The 20,398-nt window shown below is 53.0% G+C and overlaps 1 protein-coding gene across 3 annotated transcripts; it reads left to right on the plus strand.

Annotated features, from left to right (window-relative positions):
• Window positions 1–6,973: 6,973 nt before the first annotated feature.
• On the plus strand, window positions 6,974–19,927 carry SLC25A42 (solute carrier family 25 member 42). Of its 3 annotated transcripts, none has more exons than XM_054517357.1 (7): window positions 6,974–7,217; window positions 9,880–9,991; window positions 11,754–11,779; window positions 12,998–13,164; window positions 14,803–14,919; window positions 15,234–15,413; window positions 16,415–19,927. In XM_054517357.1, exons 1-7 carry the CDS (start codon window positions 7,140–7,142, stop codon window positions 16,923–16,925), a joined length of 1,191 nt encoding a protein of 396 aa, XP_054373332.1. In that variant the 5' UTR covers window positions 6,974–7,139; the 3' UTR covers window positions 16,926–19,927. The 3 variants fall into 3 exon arrangements, with proteins under 3 accessions (XP_054373332.1, XP_036255412.1, XP_054373333.1); XM_036399519.2 differs by having other exon boundaries at window positions 6,980–7,217; window positions 15,262–15,413; window positions 16,415–16,852; XM_054517358.1 differs by having other exon boundaries at window positions 6,981–7,217; window positions 15,262–15,413; window positions 16,582–19,927.
• The last annotated feature ends 471 nt before the right edge of the window (window positions 19,928–20,398 follow it).

A 20,398-nucleotide genomic window follows, 5' to 3' on the forward strand; every position in this document is an offset into this window, starting at 1 on the left:
AACGGGCGGCATTGTCGCTCCTCGAGCCGGGCACTCGCCGGGGTCTCCGGGCGAGCTCTTTGGGCTCCCCGTGGGGCCGTTCGGGATCCCCGGTCGGGCTGTTCGGGCTCCGGGCGGGGCCATTCAGGGTCCCGGGCAGTCCCGGCGGGGCCGTTCGGGGTGCCCCGGTGCCGTTCGCTGTCCCCGGCAGTCCCGGCGGTGCCGTTCGGGGTGCCCCGGTGCCGTTCGCTGTCCCCGGCAGTCCCGGCGGTGCCGTTCGGGGTGCCCCGGTGCCGTTCGCTGTCCCGCGCACTCCCCCGGGCCCGGTCGCACTCCCCGCCCCCGCACCGAGCGCTCCCCGCCCGCCCCGTGCCGCTAAGGCCGCCCCGCCTCTTGCCGCGCCCCTCCTTCATCCATTGGCCTTCTCACCTGTCAATCCTCGCCGCGAAGCCAATCCTTGCGCACGAAGCTCCGCCCCCGCCGCGCCGATTGGCCGCGCCCCGAGGCGGGCCCCGCCTCCCGCGACGCAGCGGGGGCGGCCTGGCGGCGGCGGACGCGGCCGGGGCGGACGCGCAGCGGAGCCGGTGAGTGCGGGACGGGCCGGGGCGGCCCCGCCGCCGGCGCTGACGCGGCCCCGCGGCCCCAGCCCCGCGGCCCGGCTGCCGAGGCCCGCCCGGCCCGCGCGTTGCGGCGGCGCGAGGCCCCGGGTGACATTGGCGCGGCCTCCCGCGGGGTCACCCCGTGCCGGCCGGGCCCGCGGGCAGCGCCCGGGACACCGAGCGCCGCTCGTTCGGCGGCCGCCTCGGTGCGCTCGGGAGAGCGGGGCCGGCCTTGGCTGCGTTCGCTCCGGGCTGCGGCCCCCGCGGGAGGCCCGGCCCGCGCTGCCCGGGCTGCGGGAGCGCTCCCGGCGGGGCTGAGCGAGGGCTGCGCTTCCCCTGCTCCTTTCCCCCCTGCTCCTTTCCCCCCTGCTCCCTTTCCCTTCCTTCTTCCTTGCTCTTTTCCGCTGCTCCTTTTCCCCTGCTTCCTGCTTCTCCTTGCTCCTTTCCCCCCTGTTTTTCCCTGCCCGCTTTCCCCACCTGTTCTCTGTTTCCTTGCCCTTTTCCCTGCCTGTTTCCCTGCCTTCCCAGCCCCTGCTTTCCCTGTTTCCCACACTTTCCTGGCCCCAGCCTGCCCTGCTCCCGCCTTGCCAGCCCCTCTCTGTGCCCTGCCACCTTCCCACTGTGTCCCAGTGTCCCTTTTCATTCCCGGTGTGTCCCAGTGTCCCTTCTCATTCCCAGCCTGTCCCAGTGTCCCTTTTCCTTCCCTGCCACCTTCCCACTGTGTCCCAGTGTCCCTTTTCCTTCCCAGCCCGTCCCCGTGTCCCTTTTCCTGCCCTGCCGCCTTCCCTCTGTGCCCGCCTCTGTTCCCCTCCCGCCCCAGACGATAAATGGGATTATTTTATTTTTATTTTTATTTTTCTTGTTCATTTCAATCCCCCGAAGCCGAAATTGCAGCCCAGGGAAGTTTCTGCGCTGCCGCGGGGCGGACGCGGGGCACGGCGGGGATCTCCCCTGCGCAGGGGGTGTGAAATGAGATTATTTGCAATTAAAAGAACCAAAAGCTTCGCGCAGTTCCCTGCTCTGCCTTGCCAGGAGCTCCTGGCTGGGCTCGGAGCTGCCAGGGTACAAAGAGAGCTGGGAACGCTGGAGCTGCCCCAGCGGGGTCAGCCCGAGCCCGTGCGGGGGGAATTGGCTGAGGTCCCCCCAAACCCCGGGGCTGGGGTGCCCGGGCTGTGCTTTGGGTCCTCATGAGGTTTTCCCCATTTTTTGTGTGTCTTTATGGCATTTTTTCCCTTTTTTTGTGTGTGTGTTTATGGATTTTTCCCCCATTTTTTTGTGTATCTTTATGAATTTTATTTCCCCATTCTTTCTCTGTTTTTTTTTTCCTGTGTCTTTATGGATCGTTTCCCCATTTTTTTGTGTGTGTTGATGGATTTTTCCCCCCCATATTTTAATGTATGTTGATGGACTTTCCCCCCTTTTTTGTGTGTCTTTATGGATTTTCCCCCTTTTTTTCTGTCTCTTTATTATGGATTTTCCCCCTTTTTTCTGTGTCTTTATGGATTTTCCCCCTTTTTTTCTGTGTCTTTATGGATTTTCCCCCTTTTTTCTGTGTCTTTATGGATTTTCCCCCTTTTTTCCTGTGTCTTTATGGACTTTCCGTACTTTTTCTGTGTCTTGATGGATTTCCCTGTTTTTTCTGTGTCTTTATGGATTTTCCCCGTTTTTTGTGGGTGTTTATGGGGTTTGGAGCGGCTTTGAAGCTGCATCACATTGAGCGTGTGTGTGTGTGTGTGTGTTTGGCTGCTCCTGCCGTGGTCCGGGCGCGTTTTTGAGCATTTTCACAGCGTCCCGAGGTTTGAAACAGCTCCGGGCTGGAGCAGAGCAGGAAAACCCCTGAGGGAGGAGAGGCTGCGGGCGCGTTTTTGAGCATTTTCACAGCGTCCCGAGGTTTGAAACAGCTCCGGGCTGGAGCAGAGCAGGAAAACCCCTGAGGGAGGAGAGGCTGCGGCGGGGCTTGGGCCAATCCCAGCCCAACCTGTGGCTGACGGGAATTCGGAACAGCCACGGCTGGGTTCAGGCCCCTGGGCGTCTGCAGAGAGAGCTGGGCATATCCTCTTCCGTTCTGAATTTTTATTTTATTTTATTTTTATTTTATTTTATTTTTATTTAATTTTATTTTTATTTAATTTTATTTTTATTTAATTTCATTTTTATTTAATTTTATTTTTATTTAATTTCATTTTTATTTATTTTTATTTTTATTTTATCTTTATTTTTATTTTATCTTTATTTTTATTTTATCTTTATTTTTATTTTATCTTTATTTTTATTTTATCTTTATTTTCCCAAACCGGGACCTGAGGAAAGAGGGGCTGGGGCTGTGCTGGGGTTGGATTTCAGCAGGAATGCTCTGACAAGGGAATTTGGCAACCCCAAGAATTTCATTGTGGATTTAATATTTTATTTTATTTTATTTTTTTTTATTTTTTATTTTATTTTTTTATTTTATTTTTCTATTTTTATTTTATTTTTTATTTTATTTTATATTTTATTTATTTATTTACTTATTATTTATTTTATTTTATTTTTATTTTATTTTATTTTTATTTTATTTTTTTATTTTTTATTTTATATTTTATTTTATTTTATTTTATCTTATTTTATTTTATTTCTGCCCTGCCCTGCCCTGCTCCAGGTGGTTTTGGTGTGACAGATTTGGCTTCAGGAGGTTGCACAAAGCTCCAAGCCGGGCCCTGGGCTGGGATGGGTTTGGTACAGGTCAGACAGGTTTCTGTCAGGAAAATAAAAAATAAAACCCTCGGGAGCCAGGAGTTATTTTGGTTTTGAGTCACTTTGCTGCTACTTGGAGGAAGATTTATTCTGATTTTTCCTTTTTTTCACTTTAAAAAGTGAATAGAAAAATTAGAATTTTTTTTTTTTTGTGAATGAATTCTGTTTTCTGTTTATTATGAATAACAGCAATTGTGCTGCCTGATTTTCCAGAAAATAATCAAACTTAAATTTTAAAAGCAACTTTTTGGACCTCAGGGAGGGGTTGGGGTTGGGTTGTTTTGGTTTTTGTTTTTCTTGGAAAAAGAAGAATTGTTGGTGCTGGGAGAGCTGTGCCCTCCCTGAGATAAAACTGCTGCTGATAAGGGCAGGAGGGCAGAGCCCTGGGTTCCCTCTGCTGGCCCCAAACCCCTGGGGACAAATGGGAATGATGGGAATGATCACAAAAATGGGAATAATCCAAATGATGGGAATAATGGGAATAATCTGAATAATCACAAAAATGGGAATAATCCGAATAATCAGAATAATGGGAATAATCTGAATAATCGCTCAGGGTTCCCGTGCCAGGGTTCCCTCTGCTGGCTCCCAAATTCCTGCGGAAAATGGGAATAATTTGAATCATCTGAATGATGGGAATAACCTGAATAACCAGAATAATGGGGATCATCAGAATAATCCCTCTGTGTTCCCTTGCCAGGGTTCCCTCTGCTGGGTCACAGCTCGCTGGGAAAAATGGGAATAATCAGAATAATCTGAATAATTGCTCTTTGGCTGTGTGAAGGAATTTGGGCTGTGTGAAGGAGCAATTATTCTGATTATTCCCATTATTCTGATTATTCCCGTTATTCTGATTATTCCCGTTATTCTCATTATTCCCGTTATTCTGATTACTCCCAGGCACTGCAAATTGACACCAAAGCTTTAATCCAGACTGAATTTTAGGATAATTTTTTGGGTTTTGTGGCTCCAGTGTGAATTCTTGGTCGGAATAATCCCCTGACCTCAGAATCCAGCCCGGGTCCAAAATGAAATCCAGCTTTGAGGCCAGCAGAAGGGAATAAAAATAACAAATAAATAAATGCTATTTTTGCAGCGGAGCCTGTGCGTGCTGATGTGTAAAATGGAGCACACAAACAGGTGTTTGTAGGCTCAGGCACTAAAAATAGAAAAGGAATGTGGCTAAAGGGGATAAAAGGGAATATTGTGGAGTAAATGGTGCAAAAGTAAATCCAGCCTTAATGCCATCATTCAGATTTGGCGAATCTCCTTTCGGGCCTCTCTTTCCCAATTGTTGTATTTTCAGAGAAAGTTGCATTTTGCGTTCCTGAGCCCTTAGCACCATTTCTGTTCTGGGGGGAAGGAGGGCTGGTTTTATTTTTGGCAGGGATAAATCTGATATTGTGGCCTACATTTACTGCAGGGGTAAAACCTGCACCTGTCCAAAAACAAAAGGGAATTTTACAAAGTGTTTTTCCAGGCCCGGGAGATCAGGAGGAGCGAGAAGGGAAGGAAATGACTGCAGGCCGTTAGAAAGAATTAGAATTAATTGGAAGCAATTAGGAATAATTAATAATAATTCTGGATGATCTCTGCTCCTGGGGCTTTTGCTGGCTCGGGGTGCGGCGAGGGAACTTTTCCAGCAGTGCTGCTCGGGTCCTGGGGGGTGTTGGGGTGTTCTATCCCACTGAAGCCTCCGCTCACCCCTCCCTGCGCCCCCCGAACGGCCTCAGGGCTGGGCACCCCTGCATTCGGGCTTTCCCCAATTTCCCCGAGTTTTGGGGAGCGAGGAGAAGCTTTGGGGGCACCGGGCTGAGGCCTCGAGGGGGAGGACAAAACAGAGGGAGGAGAGGGAGGGAGGGGGAGCGTGGAATTGGGAAACTGGGGGGGAATTCTGGCTGGACGAGGGAATTTTGGGGGCGAGGGAATTTTGGGGATGGAATTTTGGGGATGGAATCTTGGGGCGAGGGAATCTTGGGGCGAGGGAATCTTGGGGATGGAATTTTGGGGCGAGGGAATTTTGGGGTGAGGGAATCTTGGGGCGAGGGAATCTTGGGGCGAGGGAATCTTGGGGATGGAATTTTGGGGGCGAGGGAATTTTGGGGAGGGAATTTTGGGGAGGGAATTTTGGGGATGGAATTTTGGGGCGAGGGAATTTTGGAGTGAGGGAATCTTGGGGCGAGGGAATTTTGGGGATATAATTTTGGGGGCGAGGGAATTTTGGGGAGGGAATTTTGGGGATGGAATTTTGGGGCGAGGGAATTTGGGGGCAAGGGAATTTTGGGGGCGAGGGAACTCCCCGAGGAGCCGTGGCCGCCCCATCCCAAGGCTGGGTCGGAGCAGCTCAAGGTGGTGGAAGGTGTGGGATGGGATGAGATGATCCTAAAAGTCCTCATTGTTAATTCTGGGATAATTAATTGGGAAGGAATTTTAGGAATTTTGGGGCGAGGGAGCTCCCCGAGGAGCCGTGGCCGCCCCATCCCAAGGCTGGGTCGGAGCAGCTCGAGGTGCTGGAAGTGCGGGGTGGGATGAGATGATCGTAAAAGTGCTCCCTGACCCAAAGCATCATTAATTCTGGAATAATTAAAGGCCTCCAGGTGTGTTTTCCCCACTTTGGAGCGAGGATGAGGCTCCTTCATCCCAAATTGGTCACGCCTGAGTGCAGCCAAGGCTGAGCTTTGTGTTTGAAATCTGCTGCCAGGCCAGGGAAATGAGGGCTGGCGTTCATTTATGAGGGGAAAAAAAGCAGGTCAGCACGTCTGAAAGGTGCTGACAAGCATAAAGCACCTGAGGTTGTCAAAAAAAGGAGGGAAAAAGAGGCTGGAAATGGTTTTTTATCCCCACGTAAGCAAAACGTGGTGCCCGAGGTTTCACAGGCGTCGGAGGGAGGGAAGTGCCGGGGGCAAGAGGGGCCCGAGTTCAGGAATCCTCATTTCCCCATCAGACGTTCCTTGGAGGGTTTCACCTTCCCAAGTGGGGCTGCTGGGGCAGCTCTGGGGCTTAGGAAAGGGATTTTGGTCCTTGCTGAGCCCCTCTGAGAGCAGCTCGGCGTTTGCACAGCAGCAGTTCCAGCCCTGGAGACTCCAGGCTGCACAAGCTGCAGCGTAGAGGGCAGGAATATCAGAAAGTCAGAGCTAAAAAGGCAAATCACTCCGTTTAAATAGAATTATTCCTTCATCCACGCTCTGCAGCCAAGGTCAGGCCGACCTTTCCTCCTGTGGCTTGGGGAACAGGAGAAACCTGGGAGCAAAGGGAGTCCTGGGAGGCAGCAGAACAAATCCTCAATGGCCCTCGTGGCACGTGTGAGGCACTGGATCCCCCTCTGCCCCAAATAACCTCCCCTTGCTCCTGGGGAAGCTCACTCCTGGGACTATTTTATCCCCTTTTTCCAGAGCGTTTTAAATTTCCGTTTTCCTTCTCCGGTGTCTCCTTGTTCAGCGCTCCCAAGGAGCCAAAAATGCTCATCGGGCGAGGGCAGGATCTGCCCCTTTTCCCTGGAAATTGTGGATATTTGGGTGTTTTATTGCAGCTGAGTTCTTTGTGGGGTGAGAAGGGTTGATATGAATGGCGCCGTTTTTACCTGGCACCCCCTAAACATCCATTTACACCTTAAAGGAAGGAAATGGCACCAGGATCCTGGACATGCCCTTTTCCTGGGAATTGGGAGAGGAATTTCCTGCTGAAAATGGAAATTTCAGCTGGGGGTGGCTCACTCCCTAACCCCGTGTTGTATCTCCAGGATATTTCCCATTTTTGACCTTTTCCCTTTGTTTTTTGGGTTGCGTTTAGGAGCTGGAGCTCTGCTGGCCCCGTGGCAGAGTGCCTGGTATGGGTAATGGTGTGAGAGAAGGTCCAGTGGAATTCCAGAGGGATGTGGAGCCCGTCCCGGCCCGAATTCCTGCAGAGGTGAGAGCAGGGGCTGGGAGGGGATTCCAGGGGAGACCCACCTGCAGCTCCAGGGAGGGGATTCCCAGGTGAGGCCCCACCTGCAGCTCCAAGGAGGGAATTCCCCTCTCAGGTGAGGCCCCACCTGCAGCTCCAGGCAGGGATTCCCAGGTGAGGCCCCACCTGCAGCTCCAAGGAGGGAATTCCCAGGGGAGACCCCACCTGCAGCTCCAGGCAGGGATTCCCCTCTCAGGTGAGGCCCCACCTGCAGCTCCAGGCAGGGATTCCCCTCTCAGGTGAGGCCCCACCTGCAGCTCCAGGCAGGGATTCCCCCTCTCAGGTGAGGCCCCACCTGCAGCTCCGCTTGCAGCCCTGCAAGGACCTGGAGGGTTTGGGGCCAGCCCAGAGGGGGCTCCAGGACGATCAGAGGGATGGAGCCGTGGGGACAGGCTGGGAACACTGGGATTGTGCAGCCTGGAAAAGCTCCAGGGTCACCTGGTTGTGACCTTCCAGTGCCTGAAGGAGCCACAGGAAGCTCTGGATAAAGGATGGGGTTGCAGGACACAGGGAATGGCTCCCAGTGCCAGGAGGGAGGGATGGGTGGGGTACAGGAATTCCTGCCTGGGAGGGAAGGGGATGGAGTTCCCAGAGCAGCTGAGGCTGCCCCTGCACCCCTGGAGGTGCCCGGGTTGGGGAAGGGAAGCTCCAGAGAAACCCTGGAGCTGCCCCAGAGCCTGGAAAGGGCTCCAGGAGGGCTGGGGAGGGATTTGGGATGAGGGATGGAAGGCACAGGGAATGGAAAGGGGAATTTGTGTGGGATTTTGGCAAGAGTTCCTGGCTGGGCTGGAATTCCCAGAGCAGGACCCTGGAGGTGCCCAGGGCCAGCGTGGAGCAGCCTGGGCTGGTGGAGTGGGATGGATTGTGAGCTCCTCCCACCCCAAACCAGGCTGGGATCTGAGCTCTGGGCTCCCAAAAGCTGCAGTCCAGGGGCTGGGAGGGGATCCAGACCTTCCCTCCCCTTGGGAAGGGGTTGGGCATTCCCAGTGACACACAGGACACAATTCCCAGTAACAGGAGCATTCCCAGTGACAGACTGGACCATTCCCAGTAACACACAGGACACAATTCCCAGTAACAGGAGCATTCCCAGTGACAGACTGGACCATTCCCAGTAACAGGAGCATTCCCAGTGACAGACTGGACCATTCCCAGTGACAGACTGGACCATTCCCAGTGGCACACAGGCCAGTTCCCAGTGACACACAGGACCATTCCCAGTAACAGGAGCATTCCCAGTGACAGACTGGACCATTCCCAGTAACAGGACCATTCCCAGTGACAGACTGGACCATTCCCAGTGACACACAGGCCAGTTCCCAGTGACACACAGGACCATTCCCAGTAACAGGAGCATTCCCAGTGACACACAGGACACAATTCCCAGTAGCAGGACCATTCCCAGTGACAGACTGGACCACTCCCAGTGGCACACAGCCCAGTTCCCAGTGGCAAACAGACAGTTCCCAGTAACAGGACCATTCCCAGTGACAGACTGGACCATTCCCAGTGACAGACTGGACCATTCCCAGTGACAGACTGGACCATTCCCAGTGACACACAGGACCATTCCCAGTGACACACAGGACACAATTCCCAGTGACACACAGGACCATTCCCAGTAACAGGAGCATTCCCAGTGACAGACAGGACCATTCCCAGTGACAGACTGGACCATTCCCAGTAACAGGACCATTCCCAGTGACACACAGGCCAGTTCCCAGTGACAGACTGGACCACTCCCAGTGACAGACTGGACCATTCCCAGTGACACACAGCCCAGTTCCCAGTGACACACAGGACCATTCCCAGTAACAGGACCATTCCCAGTAACAGGAGCATTCCCAGTGACAGACTGGACCATTCCCAGTGGCACACAGCCCAGTTCCCCGTCCAGGCTGCCCCAGCAGCAGCACTCTGTGCTTTCCCTGCTCCTGGAAGCTCAGGAGAAGGGAGGTTCCTCCCAGCCTTGCTGGGTTTAACCCAGATCTGGGGCTGAAGTTCACCTTTGCACGGCTGGGGAGGGGGAATTGAGCTGACCCAGGGGTTTTGGGCCATAAACATTAACTTTGGGGTTGGGAAACACAAGGAAAATGTTAACTCCTGCACAATGTGTCAAAAGTTCACAAGCCTGGGCTTGTTCTCACTCCACAACCTCCACTGGGTTGGATTTTGTGGCTTTTTTTGTTGTTGTTGTCGTCGTTCCCTGTGGGAGAAAAATGCTGATTTTATAACTGTGAGCTGTGGCAGGAATGCCAGCAGCAAAATCCCTCTCATTCCACCCATCAGAGGGGGAAAGCTGCCTGGATTGACCCTCGGGAGCTTGGGAATGGGGTGGGAATAGGGCTGGGGTGCTTCTCTTCCAGAAACTTCCCCTCTGCCTGTGCCTGAAAATCGTGGGGAGGGAGAAAAAAGAGAAATAACGGGGAGAAAACAACACATGCAGGAGGAATGCTTGGAATTCTGCCTCCCAGTCCCACCAGCAGTGCACTGTGCTGGAAACTCCGTGAAACACTTGGACCCAAATCCTGGCCCTGGGGTGAATGCTGCACAAAAGGTGAAATGTTATTCCTTGTGGCATTGATTTTTTATTTTTTCCCCCTCTATCCAATGTTTTTTTTGCCAGGATAACCAGGAGAAGAAGAAAGTGCTGAACTCGCTGATGTCTGGGGCTCTGGCTGGGGCCGTGGCTAAAACTGCGGTGGCTCCTCTGGACAGGACAAAAATCATGTTCCAAGGTGACTCCTCGGGCTTTTCTCCCAAATCGTCTTCAGTCCTGAGCCCTTTGTGCCCATCCAGCTCACTCTCCTGGGCATGTGGGGCTCTGGGAAGGGGGAATTGGGCCGCGAGGGTTCCCTGAGGAGGGCTGGGGCCCAGGCTGTGCCAGCTCTCCCCGAAGGAGAGGCAGCAGGCGCTGGAGCTGCGGCGTGCTGGGTCTGTGTGCTCCGGCAGCCCTGCGTCGCCGCTGCTCTGGTGACATTGCTCTGGGTGCAGCAGGGGATTGCCCCGTGTTCAGCAGGACTGGGGCACTGGGGGCTCTTTGCAGGGCAGCTCCTCCAATTGCCCCGAAGGGAACAGCACAGGCCTTTAATTCTGGGGACATTTGGGAAGGCCAAGAATTTTAAGCCTGGTGACGTCCCAGATTAACTGAGTTGGGCTCAGCCTAATCCCTGGCTGACATTTAATTTAGAATTGATTTCTGCTCACATGGTTTTCATGCTGGGCAGAGCAAGGAGCTCTGGAATTGCTGGGATGTGGATGGGGGGGGGGCTGGGGTTGCCCCTGGCTCCTGAATTTTTGGGTTTTCCCACCCAAACCGCACACCCAGGTTTGTTTTAGGGTGGAAGCATCAGGGGCACAGAGCTGGGCTGAGCCAGGGGATCACCTGGAATTTGGGCATTCCTAAAAATCCCTGTGTGCTTCAGCCCATCCCAGGGGCTGGAAAGGATGGGGTTCAAATCTTCCAATGGGAGCGGTTTCTTGGGATCTGAGAGGGTTTTTTTAGGCTCCTGCTGCCCTAAGGGGTTTTATTCTCTGTTTGTGAGGAAGGAAAATACCTTTGGATCATCAAAGTGATGCCTTCAGTTAGGAATGGGGCTTGGGATAGTGGAGACTGTCCATGGCAGAGGGGTGGATGAGCTTTCCCATCCCAAACTCAATGAATTTCCCACAACTCAACAATTTTATTATTTTAAATAATTTTTTAAAGGAACAAAACCCCCTTGATAACCATCACTGTTCATTGAGGTCGTTTTTATTCCTTAAAAAAAAAAAAGAGAAAAATTCTAAATAAAAACAAATAAAAGCATTGAATTGCACAGGGGAGCAGCAGTGGGGAAAAATGGATTTGCATGGAATTGTTGGATGCACTCGAGAGGCTCCCAGAGCCTGAGATGAGCCAGGCAGGAGCTGCAGCAGCCCCTTAATTGGAGCCACGTTTCATTAAAGCTTTCCAGTCAGGGTTTTCCCTTCCTTTGGCAGAGCTGCCAAACAAATCCTGCCTCCCAAGCCCTGCCACAGATAAGGAGGTGCTGTCACTTTGGGTGGATGCAAGGGAAGGGGAAAAAAAAATAAAAATCAGGGAGTTCATTTGAGTTTGGCTGGGATGGAGCTGCTCTTGCGTGGAGCTTCGCTCTGCCCTCGCTGGATTCCGGAATTAGGCTGGGATCTGGGCATGGAAATGCTCTGAAAAATAAGTGAGCAGTGCAGTTTTGATGGGTTTTCTTTCATTAATTGTTTTTATTTATTCATTTATTCTGCACAAACTGAATTTTCCTAACAGGCAGCGGGGGGAAGAAATGGACTTTTGTGCTAAATTATGGGAGCGTTTACAAGACAAAGAATCTCTATTTCCTCTTGCATTCATTCTTTTCCTTCCATTTTTATCCCTTTAGCCAAAACACCTGATTATTTGTCCCTTATTTAGGGATTCACGGATCAATATTTATTTTTATGTCTTGCAAGCCCTAATCTTTTTTTTTTTGTCGTTTTTATTTTTAGTGTCTTCAAAAAGATTTTCTGCCAAGGTAAGGTGATGTCTGTCTGCTGTTGCTCTGAAGTGTTTAATAATCTTTTGTTGATATTTCGCTTTTTTGGGGATTTATCAGCAGCATTCCATGAAAACATAGAGGGAAAGGTGTTTTTGGGACCATTCCTGGTGATTTTGGGACCATTTCTAGTGCTCATTCCCCACAGGAGTTGTTCCAGCATTTATAGGGAATTAAATCCAGGATCTGATCCCTCTCCTGGCTTCCTGAGTACTTTTTCCCTGTGCATTCCAGCTTTTCCACGTGTGGTGTTTGTGATCCAAATGTTCCTGCCTGGCCCCATGGAGATGAATTTGGGCTTGGGAAGGGGTTTTGTGTAAATTGTGTCTTGCCAGGGAGATGAATTTGGGCTTGGGAAGGGGTTTTGTGTAAATTGTGTCTTCCCAAGGGGATGAATTTGGGCTTGGGAAGGGGTTTTGTGCAAAATGTGCCTTCCCTGAGAGGGAAAATGAGGCAGGCTGGGATCTAAAAATCCTTCCTTGCTCTTGCCTGGAGCTTCACTCTCTCCTCACTGGATTCTGGGATCCATGCACGTGCACAGTGCAATTCCAATATTTTCCTTTAATTAATTTCCATTTATTTAGCCATTTATTCCACACAAGCTGCGTTTTTCAGCACGTGGATGTGCCGGGCTGCCCATGGCGGCTCTGTGGGCAGGGGATTGGAGGGGTGAATCTGTGGGCTCAGCTCCCTGCCCAGCATTCCTGCTCCCCACGGGTGATTTATCCACTCTTACCCCCTTGGCCTGCTCCCCACGGGTGATTTATCCACTCTCCACGGGTGATTTATCCCCCTGGCCTGCTCCCCACGGGTGATTTATCCACTCCCCATGGGTGATTTTTTCCTCTCCCCATGGGTGATTTATCCACTCTTACCCCCTTGGCCTGCTCCCCACGGGTGATTTATCCCCTCGGCCTGCTCCCCACGGGTGATTTATCCACTCTTATCCCCCTGGCCTGCTCCCCACAGGTGATTTTTCCTCTCCCCACGGGTGATTTATCCCCCTGGCCTGCTCCCCACGGGTGATTTATCCACTCTTATCCCCTCAGCCTGCTCCCCACGGGTGATTTATCCACTCCCCATGGGTGATTTTTTCCTCTCCCCACGGGTGAATTATCCACTCTTACCCCCTTGGCCTGCTCCCCACGGGTGATTTATCCCCCTGGCCTGCTCCCCACGGGTGGTTTTTCCCCGCAGGAAGCGTACAGGCTGATCTATCGCACCTACCTCAACGAGGGCTTCTGGAGCCTCTGGAGAGGGAACTCGGCCACCATGGTGCGGGTGATCCCCTACGCCGCCATCCAGTTCTGCGCCCACGAGGAGTACAAGCAGATCCTGGGCAACTACTACGGATTCCAGGGAAAGTAAGAGGCAGCGGGATCGGGATCCTGCTGGGGTCCTGAGGGGGGAGCTCCAAGATGGAAGCTGTGAGGGGGAAGGCTCTGAGGAGAAGTTCTGAGGGGGAAGCTCCAAGATGGAAGCTCTGAGAGGAAGCTCTGATGTGGAGGTTCTGAGAGGAAGCTCTGAGGGGGAAGCTCCAAGATGGAAGCTCTGAGAGGAAGCTCTGATGTGGAGGTTCTGAGGGGGAAGCTCTGAGGGGAAAGCTCCAAGATGGAAGCTCTGAGAGGAAGCTCTGATGTGGAGGTTCTGAGGGGGAAGCTCCAAGATGGAAGCTGTGAGGGGGAAGGCTCTGAGGAGAAGCTGTGAGGGGGAAGCTCCAAGATGGAAGCTCTGAGGTGGAGGTTCCAACGGGGAAGCTATGAGGAGAAGCTCAAAGATGGAAGCTCTGAGGGGGAAGCTGTGAGAAGAAGGTCCAAGTTCCAAGGGGGAAGCTCTGAGATGGAGCTTCCAAGGTGGAACCTGTGAGGGGAAGCTCTGGGGAGGAAGCTTCAAGGGGAAAGCTCTGAGGAGAAGTTCCAAGGGGGAAAGCTGTGAGGGGAAGTTCCAAGGGAGAAGCTGTGAGGGGAAGTTCCAAGATGGAAACTCCGAGGGGGAAGTTCTGAGGGGAAGCTGTGAGGGGGAAGCTCTGAGGGGAAATTCTGAGAGGATGCTCTGAGGGGAAGCTGTGAGGCGGAACCTTGGCGGGAGAAGCTGCGGGGGAAAAGAAACTGTGAGGGGGAAGCTCTGAGAGAGAAGCTCTGAGAGAGAAGCTATGAGGGGGAAGCTCTGAGAGAGAAGCTATGAGGGGGAAGCTCCAAGATGGAAGCTCTGAGAGGGAAGCTGTGAGGGGGAAGCTCCGAGAGGGAAGCTCTGAGAGAGAAGCTGTGAGGGGGAAGCTCCAAGATGGAAGCTCTGAGAGGGAAGCTCCAAGATGGAAGCTCCGAGAGAGAAGCTGTGAGGGGGATGCTCCAAGATGGAAGCTCCGAGAGGGAAGCTGTGAGGGGGATGCTCCAAGATGGAAGCTCTGAGAGAGAAGCTGTGAGGGGGAAGCTCCAAGATGGAAGCTGCAAGATGGAAGCTCCGAGAGGGAAGCTGTGAGGGGGAAGCTCCAAGATGGAAGCTTTGAGAGGGAAGCTCCAAGATGGAAGCTCTGAGAGGGAAGCTGTGACGGGGAAGCTCCAAGATGGAAGCTCTGAGAGAGAAGCTATGAGGGGGAAGCTCCAAGATGGAAGCTCTGAGAGAGAAGCTGTGAGGGGGAAGCTCCAAGATGGAAGCTTTGAGAGGGAAGCTCCAAGATGGAAGCTCCGAGAGGGAAGCTGTGAGGGGGAAGCTCCAAGATGGAAGCTCTGAGAGGGAAGCTGTGAGGGGGATGCTCCAAGATGGAAGCTCTGAGAGAGAAGCTGTGAGGGGGAAGCTCCAAGGCGGAACATTTGAGGCGGAAGCTCCAAGGCAGAGGAAGCTGTGAGGGGATGCTCCAGCCGAGCCCTGAGCCTCCTCTCCGCACGGATTTTCCCTGTGGTGTGGCTGGGGATGCCCAGCAGGCAGAGCAGGGCCGTTCCCAGCAGCCAGGTGGGACCTGCAGCTGCAGGTGACGTTTGGTCTCTTCTCTCACCCCACTCCAGGGCACTGACGCCTTTCCCTCGCTTCATTGCTGGCTCCCTGGCTGGCACCACGGCTGCCATGCTCACCTACCCCCTGGACATGGTCCGTGCCCGCATGGCTGTCACACCCAAGGAGATGTAAGTGCCTCACACACATATTTTTATGTTTTTATAAGGTCACGTGGTTTTATTGCCCTTTTTTGGGTCATTTCTTGCTGGGAGCCTTTGGTGGGATACAGCCCCGGGGTCTGAGCAGTGATTCAGTGCCCAGAGGCGTGGATGTGGGAGGAGATGGGCACTGGGAGACCAGTTCAGGAGGGCAGCTGGACCCAGGAGGACCCAAGAGAGCTGAAACCCCCTCCGAGCTGCCCGATGAGCTCGGAGCCAAATTAATTCCCAATTAATCCATCAGGGAGCCCTGCTGGGAGCACCCCAGCCGCTGACCAGCGCAGGTCTGCTCTCCCCGTGTCCCCACGGCAGGTACAGCAGCATTGTCCACGTCTTCATCCGGATATCCCGCGAGGAGGGGCTGAAAACCTTGTACAGGGGCTTCACACCCACCATCCTGGGCGTCATCCCCTACGCTGGCCTCAGCTTCTTCACCTACGAGACGCTGAAGAAAGTGCATGCAGGTAAAGCTGGGAAATGCTGCAGGTTTGGGGTGAGCGAGGGCTCTGAGCAGCTCCGGGCTGGGAGCAATGAAAGCTGGGCCTGAACTGCGGAGGGAAAAAGGGGAATTTCCAGGTGGAAAAGGACTTGGCTGTGCACTGAGTTGGGAGCAAAACCTGGGGAGTTGTACCTGTGACTGTCAGTAAATGTGACATCACTTGGGGTTTCGTTTTGTGGGAGCTTTTCTAGTGATTTTGGGGACCCTTTCTAATGATTTTGCTTGGGAGCTCAACCAAGCTCCCAAGGTTTTGTTTTTGGGGAACAAAACCTCAGGAACAAAACCTCAGGAGAGCAACCTAGGGAAGAAAACCTGGGGAACAAAACTTGGGCAACCAAACTTTGGGAGCTCAACCCGGGGAGCAAAACCTTGGGAGCAAAATCTCAGGAACAGAACCTGGGGAGCAAAACCTCGGGAGAGCAACCTGGGGAAAACAAAACCTGGGTAACGAAACTTGACGAGCACAACCTTTAATCGTGAGTGAATTCCAAGGACTCCCCCACTGTGTGTCCCCCCCAGAGCACAGCGGGAAGGCGCAGCCTTCACCCCCGGAGCGGCTGCTGTTCGGGGCAAGGGAGCGAAACTTAGGGAGCGAAACTTAGGGAGCGAAACTTAGGGAGCGAAACTTAGGGAGCGAAACTTTGGGAAGGAAACTTTGGGAAGGAAACTTTGGGAAGGAAACTTTGGGAGCGAAACTTTGGGAGCGAAGCTTTGGGAAGGAAACTTCGGGAGCGAAGCTTTGGGAGCGAAACTTTGGGAAGGAGACTTTGGGAAGGAAACTTGGGCAACAAAACTTTGGGAGCTCAACCTGAGGAGCAAAACCTGGGGAGCAAAACGTTGGGAGGAGAGCGCCTTGCGGTAAAACAAAGCCCGAGTTTTTGGGTTTTGGGGGTAACGAAGCCTCACGAGCACAGCCCCGGGAAGGAGCCCTCCGTGGTGAGTGACTCGCCCCGTGTGTCCCCCCAGAGCACAGCGGGAAGGCGCAGCCCTCGCCCCCGGAGCGGCTGCTGTTCGGGGCGTGCGCCGGCCTCATCGGGCAGTCGGCCTCGTACCCGCTGGACGTGGTGCGGCGCCGCATGCAGACGGCCGGCGTGCTGGGCCACACCTACAGCTCCATCCTGCTCACCATGCAGGACATCGTGCGCGAGGAGGGACTCGTCAGGGGCCTCTACAAAGGGCTCAGCATGAACTGGGTGAAGGGCCCCATCGCCGTGGGCATCAGCTTCACCACCTTCGACCTGACGCAGATCCTGCTCCGCAAGCTGCAGCACGGCCCCGGCCTCGAGAGGTAGTGGCTTCCTGCAGGGAGAGCAGTTCGTTCTTCCCTGGCCTCCCACGTGCTCCTGCAGCTGGGAACTCGCCCCTTTGTTGGGGGTTTTTTCCTGTTGTTCCCGGATTGGGTTTTTTTTTTTCTCCCTTTTTAATTTGGAAGCCTAACCGTTCCCCCAGTGAAAAATTCCCGGTCCTGCAGAGCTGAGTCCTCCCAAGCAGCTGCCTCGCCCTTCTGATGGACTCTGTCCCCAGGAGTGGAGCCTCCCCACCCTACCTGTGCTGCTCCTGGCTCCTCACCTGGCTCTCCGTGGCAGATGGAGGCGGTGGGTGGTGGCAGAGGGGGCTCGGAGCTGTTGGGAAGGAACCCCTGGCTCTGGGAAGGGGCAGTTTTGTAGCTCCCTACATCCTGCCAAGTGCAATATCCCAGTGTGGTCCGTAGGGAATTGCAGATTCCCCTGGGCTGTGAAGGCAGGGCACAGCAGGCCCAGGACACTACACTTGCTCCGAAAGCTGAATGTTTCCTCTGGCTGGGAATGCTGCCCTCTCCCCGTGGATTTCCTTGCTTTTGGGTTGAGCTGCATCGATGTCCCTCGTTTGTGGTGTCCCTCTGAGATTACCAAAGACTGGAGGCCGCAGAGGAGGGGAGTTCTGAGCCCTTTCCCGAAGGGAATTTTCCTCTGTGTGCTGCGGGTGTCGCCGAGCAAGGGCCGTGCCTGGATTCCCAGACTGGATCCGCTCCGGCCGATTCGCGTTTCCCTTCTGTGCCGCCCTGCCCTGCAGAGGCAGCGTTTCCCGGGCTGCAGGCACCGGGGGAGGAGGTGTTCGCCCTCCAAAGCCCCCAGTGTTGGTTTCATTCAGTGATATCGCCGCTCTGCGCACCGGGGAGAACAGACCCTGCTGCAGCCCGGGCTGTCCCCTTTGGCACCTGCTGTGTAGGTCCTGGCCCTGTGCTCACTAACCCATCCCTCAGCTGCTTCAGCCTCAGATCCCCTCGGCGTTTAACCCTTGTGGGCTCACCCTGCAGTGCCAGCCGCTCCCAGCTGGGATTCCACAATCTCTCACTGCTCCTCTCTCCAGTCAGTTTTCAGGGAAATGGGAGATGGGGTTTTTTGGGTTTTTTTCAGTGGGTGATCCATCCCTCTGTTAAACTCAGAGGTCAGAGCAGACTTCAGGCTCCTCTGATGAAAGATTACACAAACCAAGGTGGAAAAATCCCTTTCCAGAGAGTCCATAATGTAAGGGAAAAGCTCAGATTGACCTTCAGAGCTGTCCTTTCCTGGCTGCTCTGCGCTTCAGCTGTGGAAGCTGGACGGGGTGGGTGGCAGTGGAAGGAATTGCACAAGGGGGCAGGAGCAGCCTTCTCCTTTCTTTTTTGTCTTTGCACTTCTTGGGAGCACGGAGCTGCTCCTGATGCCAAATGTTTCCTTAGGAATGGGGGCTGCGGCGCTGAGCGTTGGCACACGGGTGCTGCTCCCAGCACTGGAGGGGGCAGACTGGAACTGGGATTCAGCCTCAGAGCTCTGCCCCCCGGCCCAGCAGGGCGACACATTCCCCGATTCCCTGGGAGTTAAAGATCCCTGGGCTTTGGGGAGGTGGTGGCCCCGAATTCTGTGTCATTTTGGGGGGCTGTGGAGAGCTCCCAGCTCTGCTTTCCCCTGCTCAGCCCCCATTTCTTTTCTCCAATGGAGAAGCCAATTCACCCTGCTCTAGTCCTGATGCAGAGGGAGGGATTCCCAGCAGTGTTTATGTCCTGTCCCTCCGTGTCCCCTCCCAGCTGGGAAAAGCAGGAATTCCGGGAGCCCTTCTTTAATTAGCAGCTGCCCCTGATTGAAATTCGGAGTTTCAGCCAATTTCCCCACGAGTTTTGCAGGCTGGGTGTTTGTCCAGGGGCAGGTCCTTGAGTTCAGCCTCTGATGGTTTTGGTGCTTTTGTTTCTCAGAGCCTGTTGCTGCTTTGGGTTGGTTTGAAAAGCTTTTTTTTTTTTTTTTTTTTTTTTTTCCCTTTTTTTTCCTTTTTTTTGAATGTAGAAAAGGGGAAACAGAGTGTTCCCTTCCCTTCTCTTCTTCCCTGCATGGATTCACACACGTTCCAGATTTTTTTTCTGAGGTGTGCTGGCCAGGGAGAGCTCTGAGAAAGGCAAAACAGGAGTTTTTCCCTTTTTTTGTCCTTTTTTCCTTTCCTGCATTTCCCTAATTTTTCACTTTATTCCTCTCAGATTTAATTTCCCACTCCCCTTTCTCACGGATCCTTAAAGCGTCACCACCAAATTTGTGCTTTTTGTTTTCCCTTTCCTCTCCCTCCTCCTGCTTCTTCCTGCACCTTGAGCCCCGCACTGGCACTTCGAGAAAACCAGGTCCAAAAAAACGCACCCAAAACGTCAAAACTGCAGCTTTTTAGCGTTTTTCCAACAGCCCAAGCATGTTTTCCCCTCACAGCCTGGATGCTCCAGGCACTTCAGGCACCATGGGATGGTTTGGGGAACTTTCCTGAGCTCCTTGGCTGGTTTGGGATCTTCTCTTTGTATCTTCTAGGGGCTGATTGCCCCCTTCTGTTCCCCTTTTTTTCCCCTTTTCTTTCCCCCTTTTCCCTTTTTTCCCCCTTTTCTGTTTCCCCCTTTTCTGTTTCCCCCTTTTTGTTCCCCCCCATTTCTCCCTCAATTTTCCCCCTTTTTCTCCCATTTTTTCCCCTTTTCTTTCCCCCTTTTCCCTTCTTTTTCTGTTTTCCCCCTTTTCTGTTTTCCCCCCTTTTCTGTTTCCCCCCCTTTTCTGTTTCCCCCCTTTTCTTTTCCCCCCCATTTCCCCATCAATTTTTCCCTTTTTTCTCCCATTTTCCCCCTTTTCTTTTCCCCTTTTTCCCTCCCCCTTTCCCTCTCCCCTTCCTTACCCTTTTCCCTCTTTCCCCGCTCCTTTTCCCCGTTTCTTTCCCCCCTTTTTTCCCCCATTTCCCCCCAAAATCAGCAGGAGCTGCAGGCTGTCCCAGCACCGGTCACTGCCTGTGTGGTCTATGCATCTATTACTTAATTAGCACAAACACTGTTAATTGCCTTTTCCCGTGCCCTCACCATCCATGCGTGCGTGTCGTTTTTGACGGCTTTTCTTGGATCTGGATTCTATTTTATTGCAGTGAAGACACTTTGTTATATAATGTTTATATATTTTAAGATTTGTGCCAAGAGAGGATGTATATTTAATAAAAAATTTGATTGACTTTGGGGACTCTCCATGGCTTCTCTCTGCTTCGCAGGCCAGGAACGTTTGGGGGGATTTTTGAGGGGGTTTTGGGGGGATTTTGAGGCGTTTTTTGGGTGGTTATGAGGAGATTTTCGGAGGTTTGTGAGGAGATTTTTGGGTGGTTGTGAGGAGATTTTCGGAGGGGTTTGTGAGGAGATTTTCGGAGGGGTTTGTGAGGAGATTTTTGGAGGGGTTTGTGAGGAGATTTTTGGGTGGTTATGAGGAGATTTTGGGGGTTTGTGAGGAGATTTTTGGAGGGGTTTGTGAGGAGATTTTGGGGATTTGTGAGGAGATTTTTGGGGGTTTGTGAGGAGATTTTCGGAGGGGTTGTGAGGGTTTTTTTGAGAGTTTTTTTTGAAGGCTGTGTGAGGTTTTTTTTTGGCATTATGAGGGTTTGTGAAGGGGTTTTTGAGCGGGTTTTTGGGGCGATTATGAAGGGTTTTTACAG

This window comes from Molothrus ater, chromosome 26 (assembly GCF_012460135.2).
Source record: "Molothrus ater isolate BHLD 08-10-18 breed brown headed cowbird chromosome 26, BPBGC_Mater_1.1, whole genome shotgun sequence".
NCBI lineage: Eukaryota > Metazoa > Chordata > Aves > Passeriformes > Icteridae > Molothrus > Molothrus ater.

Excerpts from the sequence above, each read along its gene's own strand:
- SLC25A42 (XM_054517357.1), top strand. The coding sequence starts at position 7,140 with ATGGGTAATGGTGTGAGAGAAGGTCCAGTGGAATTCCAGAGGGATGTG. Across the intron at positions 11,780-12,997 it reads CAAAAAGATTTTCTGCCAAG|GAAGCGTACAGGCTGATCTA; the intron begins GTAAGGTGATGT and ends TTTTCCCCGCAG. Across the intron at positions 14,920-15,233 it reads GCTGTCACACCCAAGGAGAT|GTCTGCTCTCCCCGTGTCCC; the intron begins GTAAGTGCCTCA and ends TGACCAGCGCAG.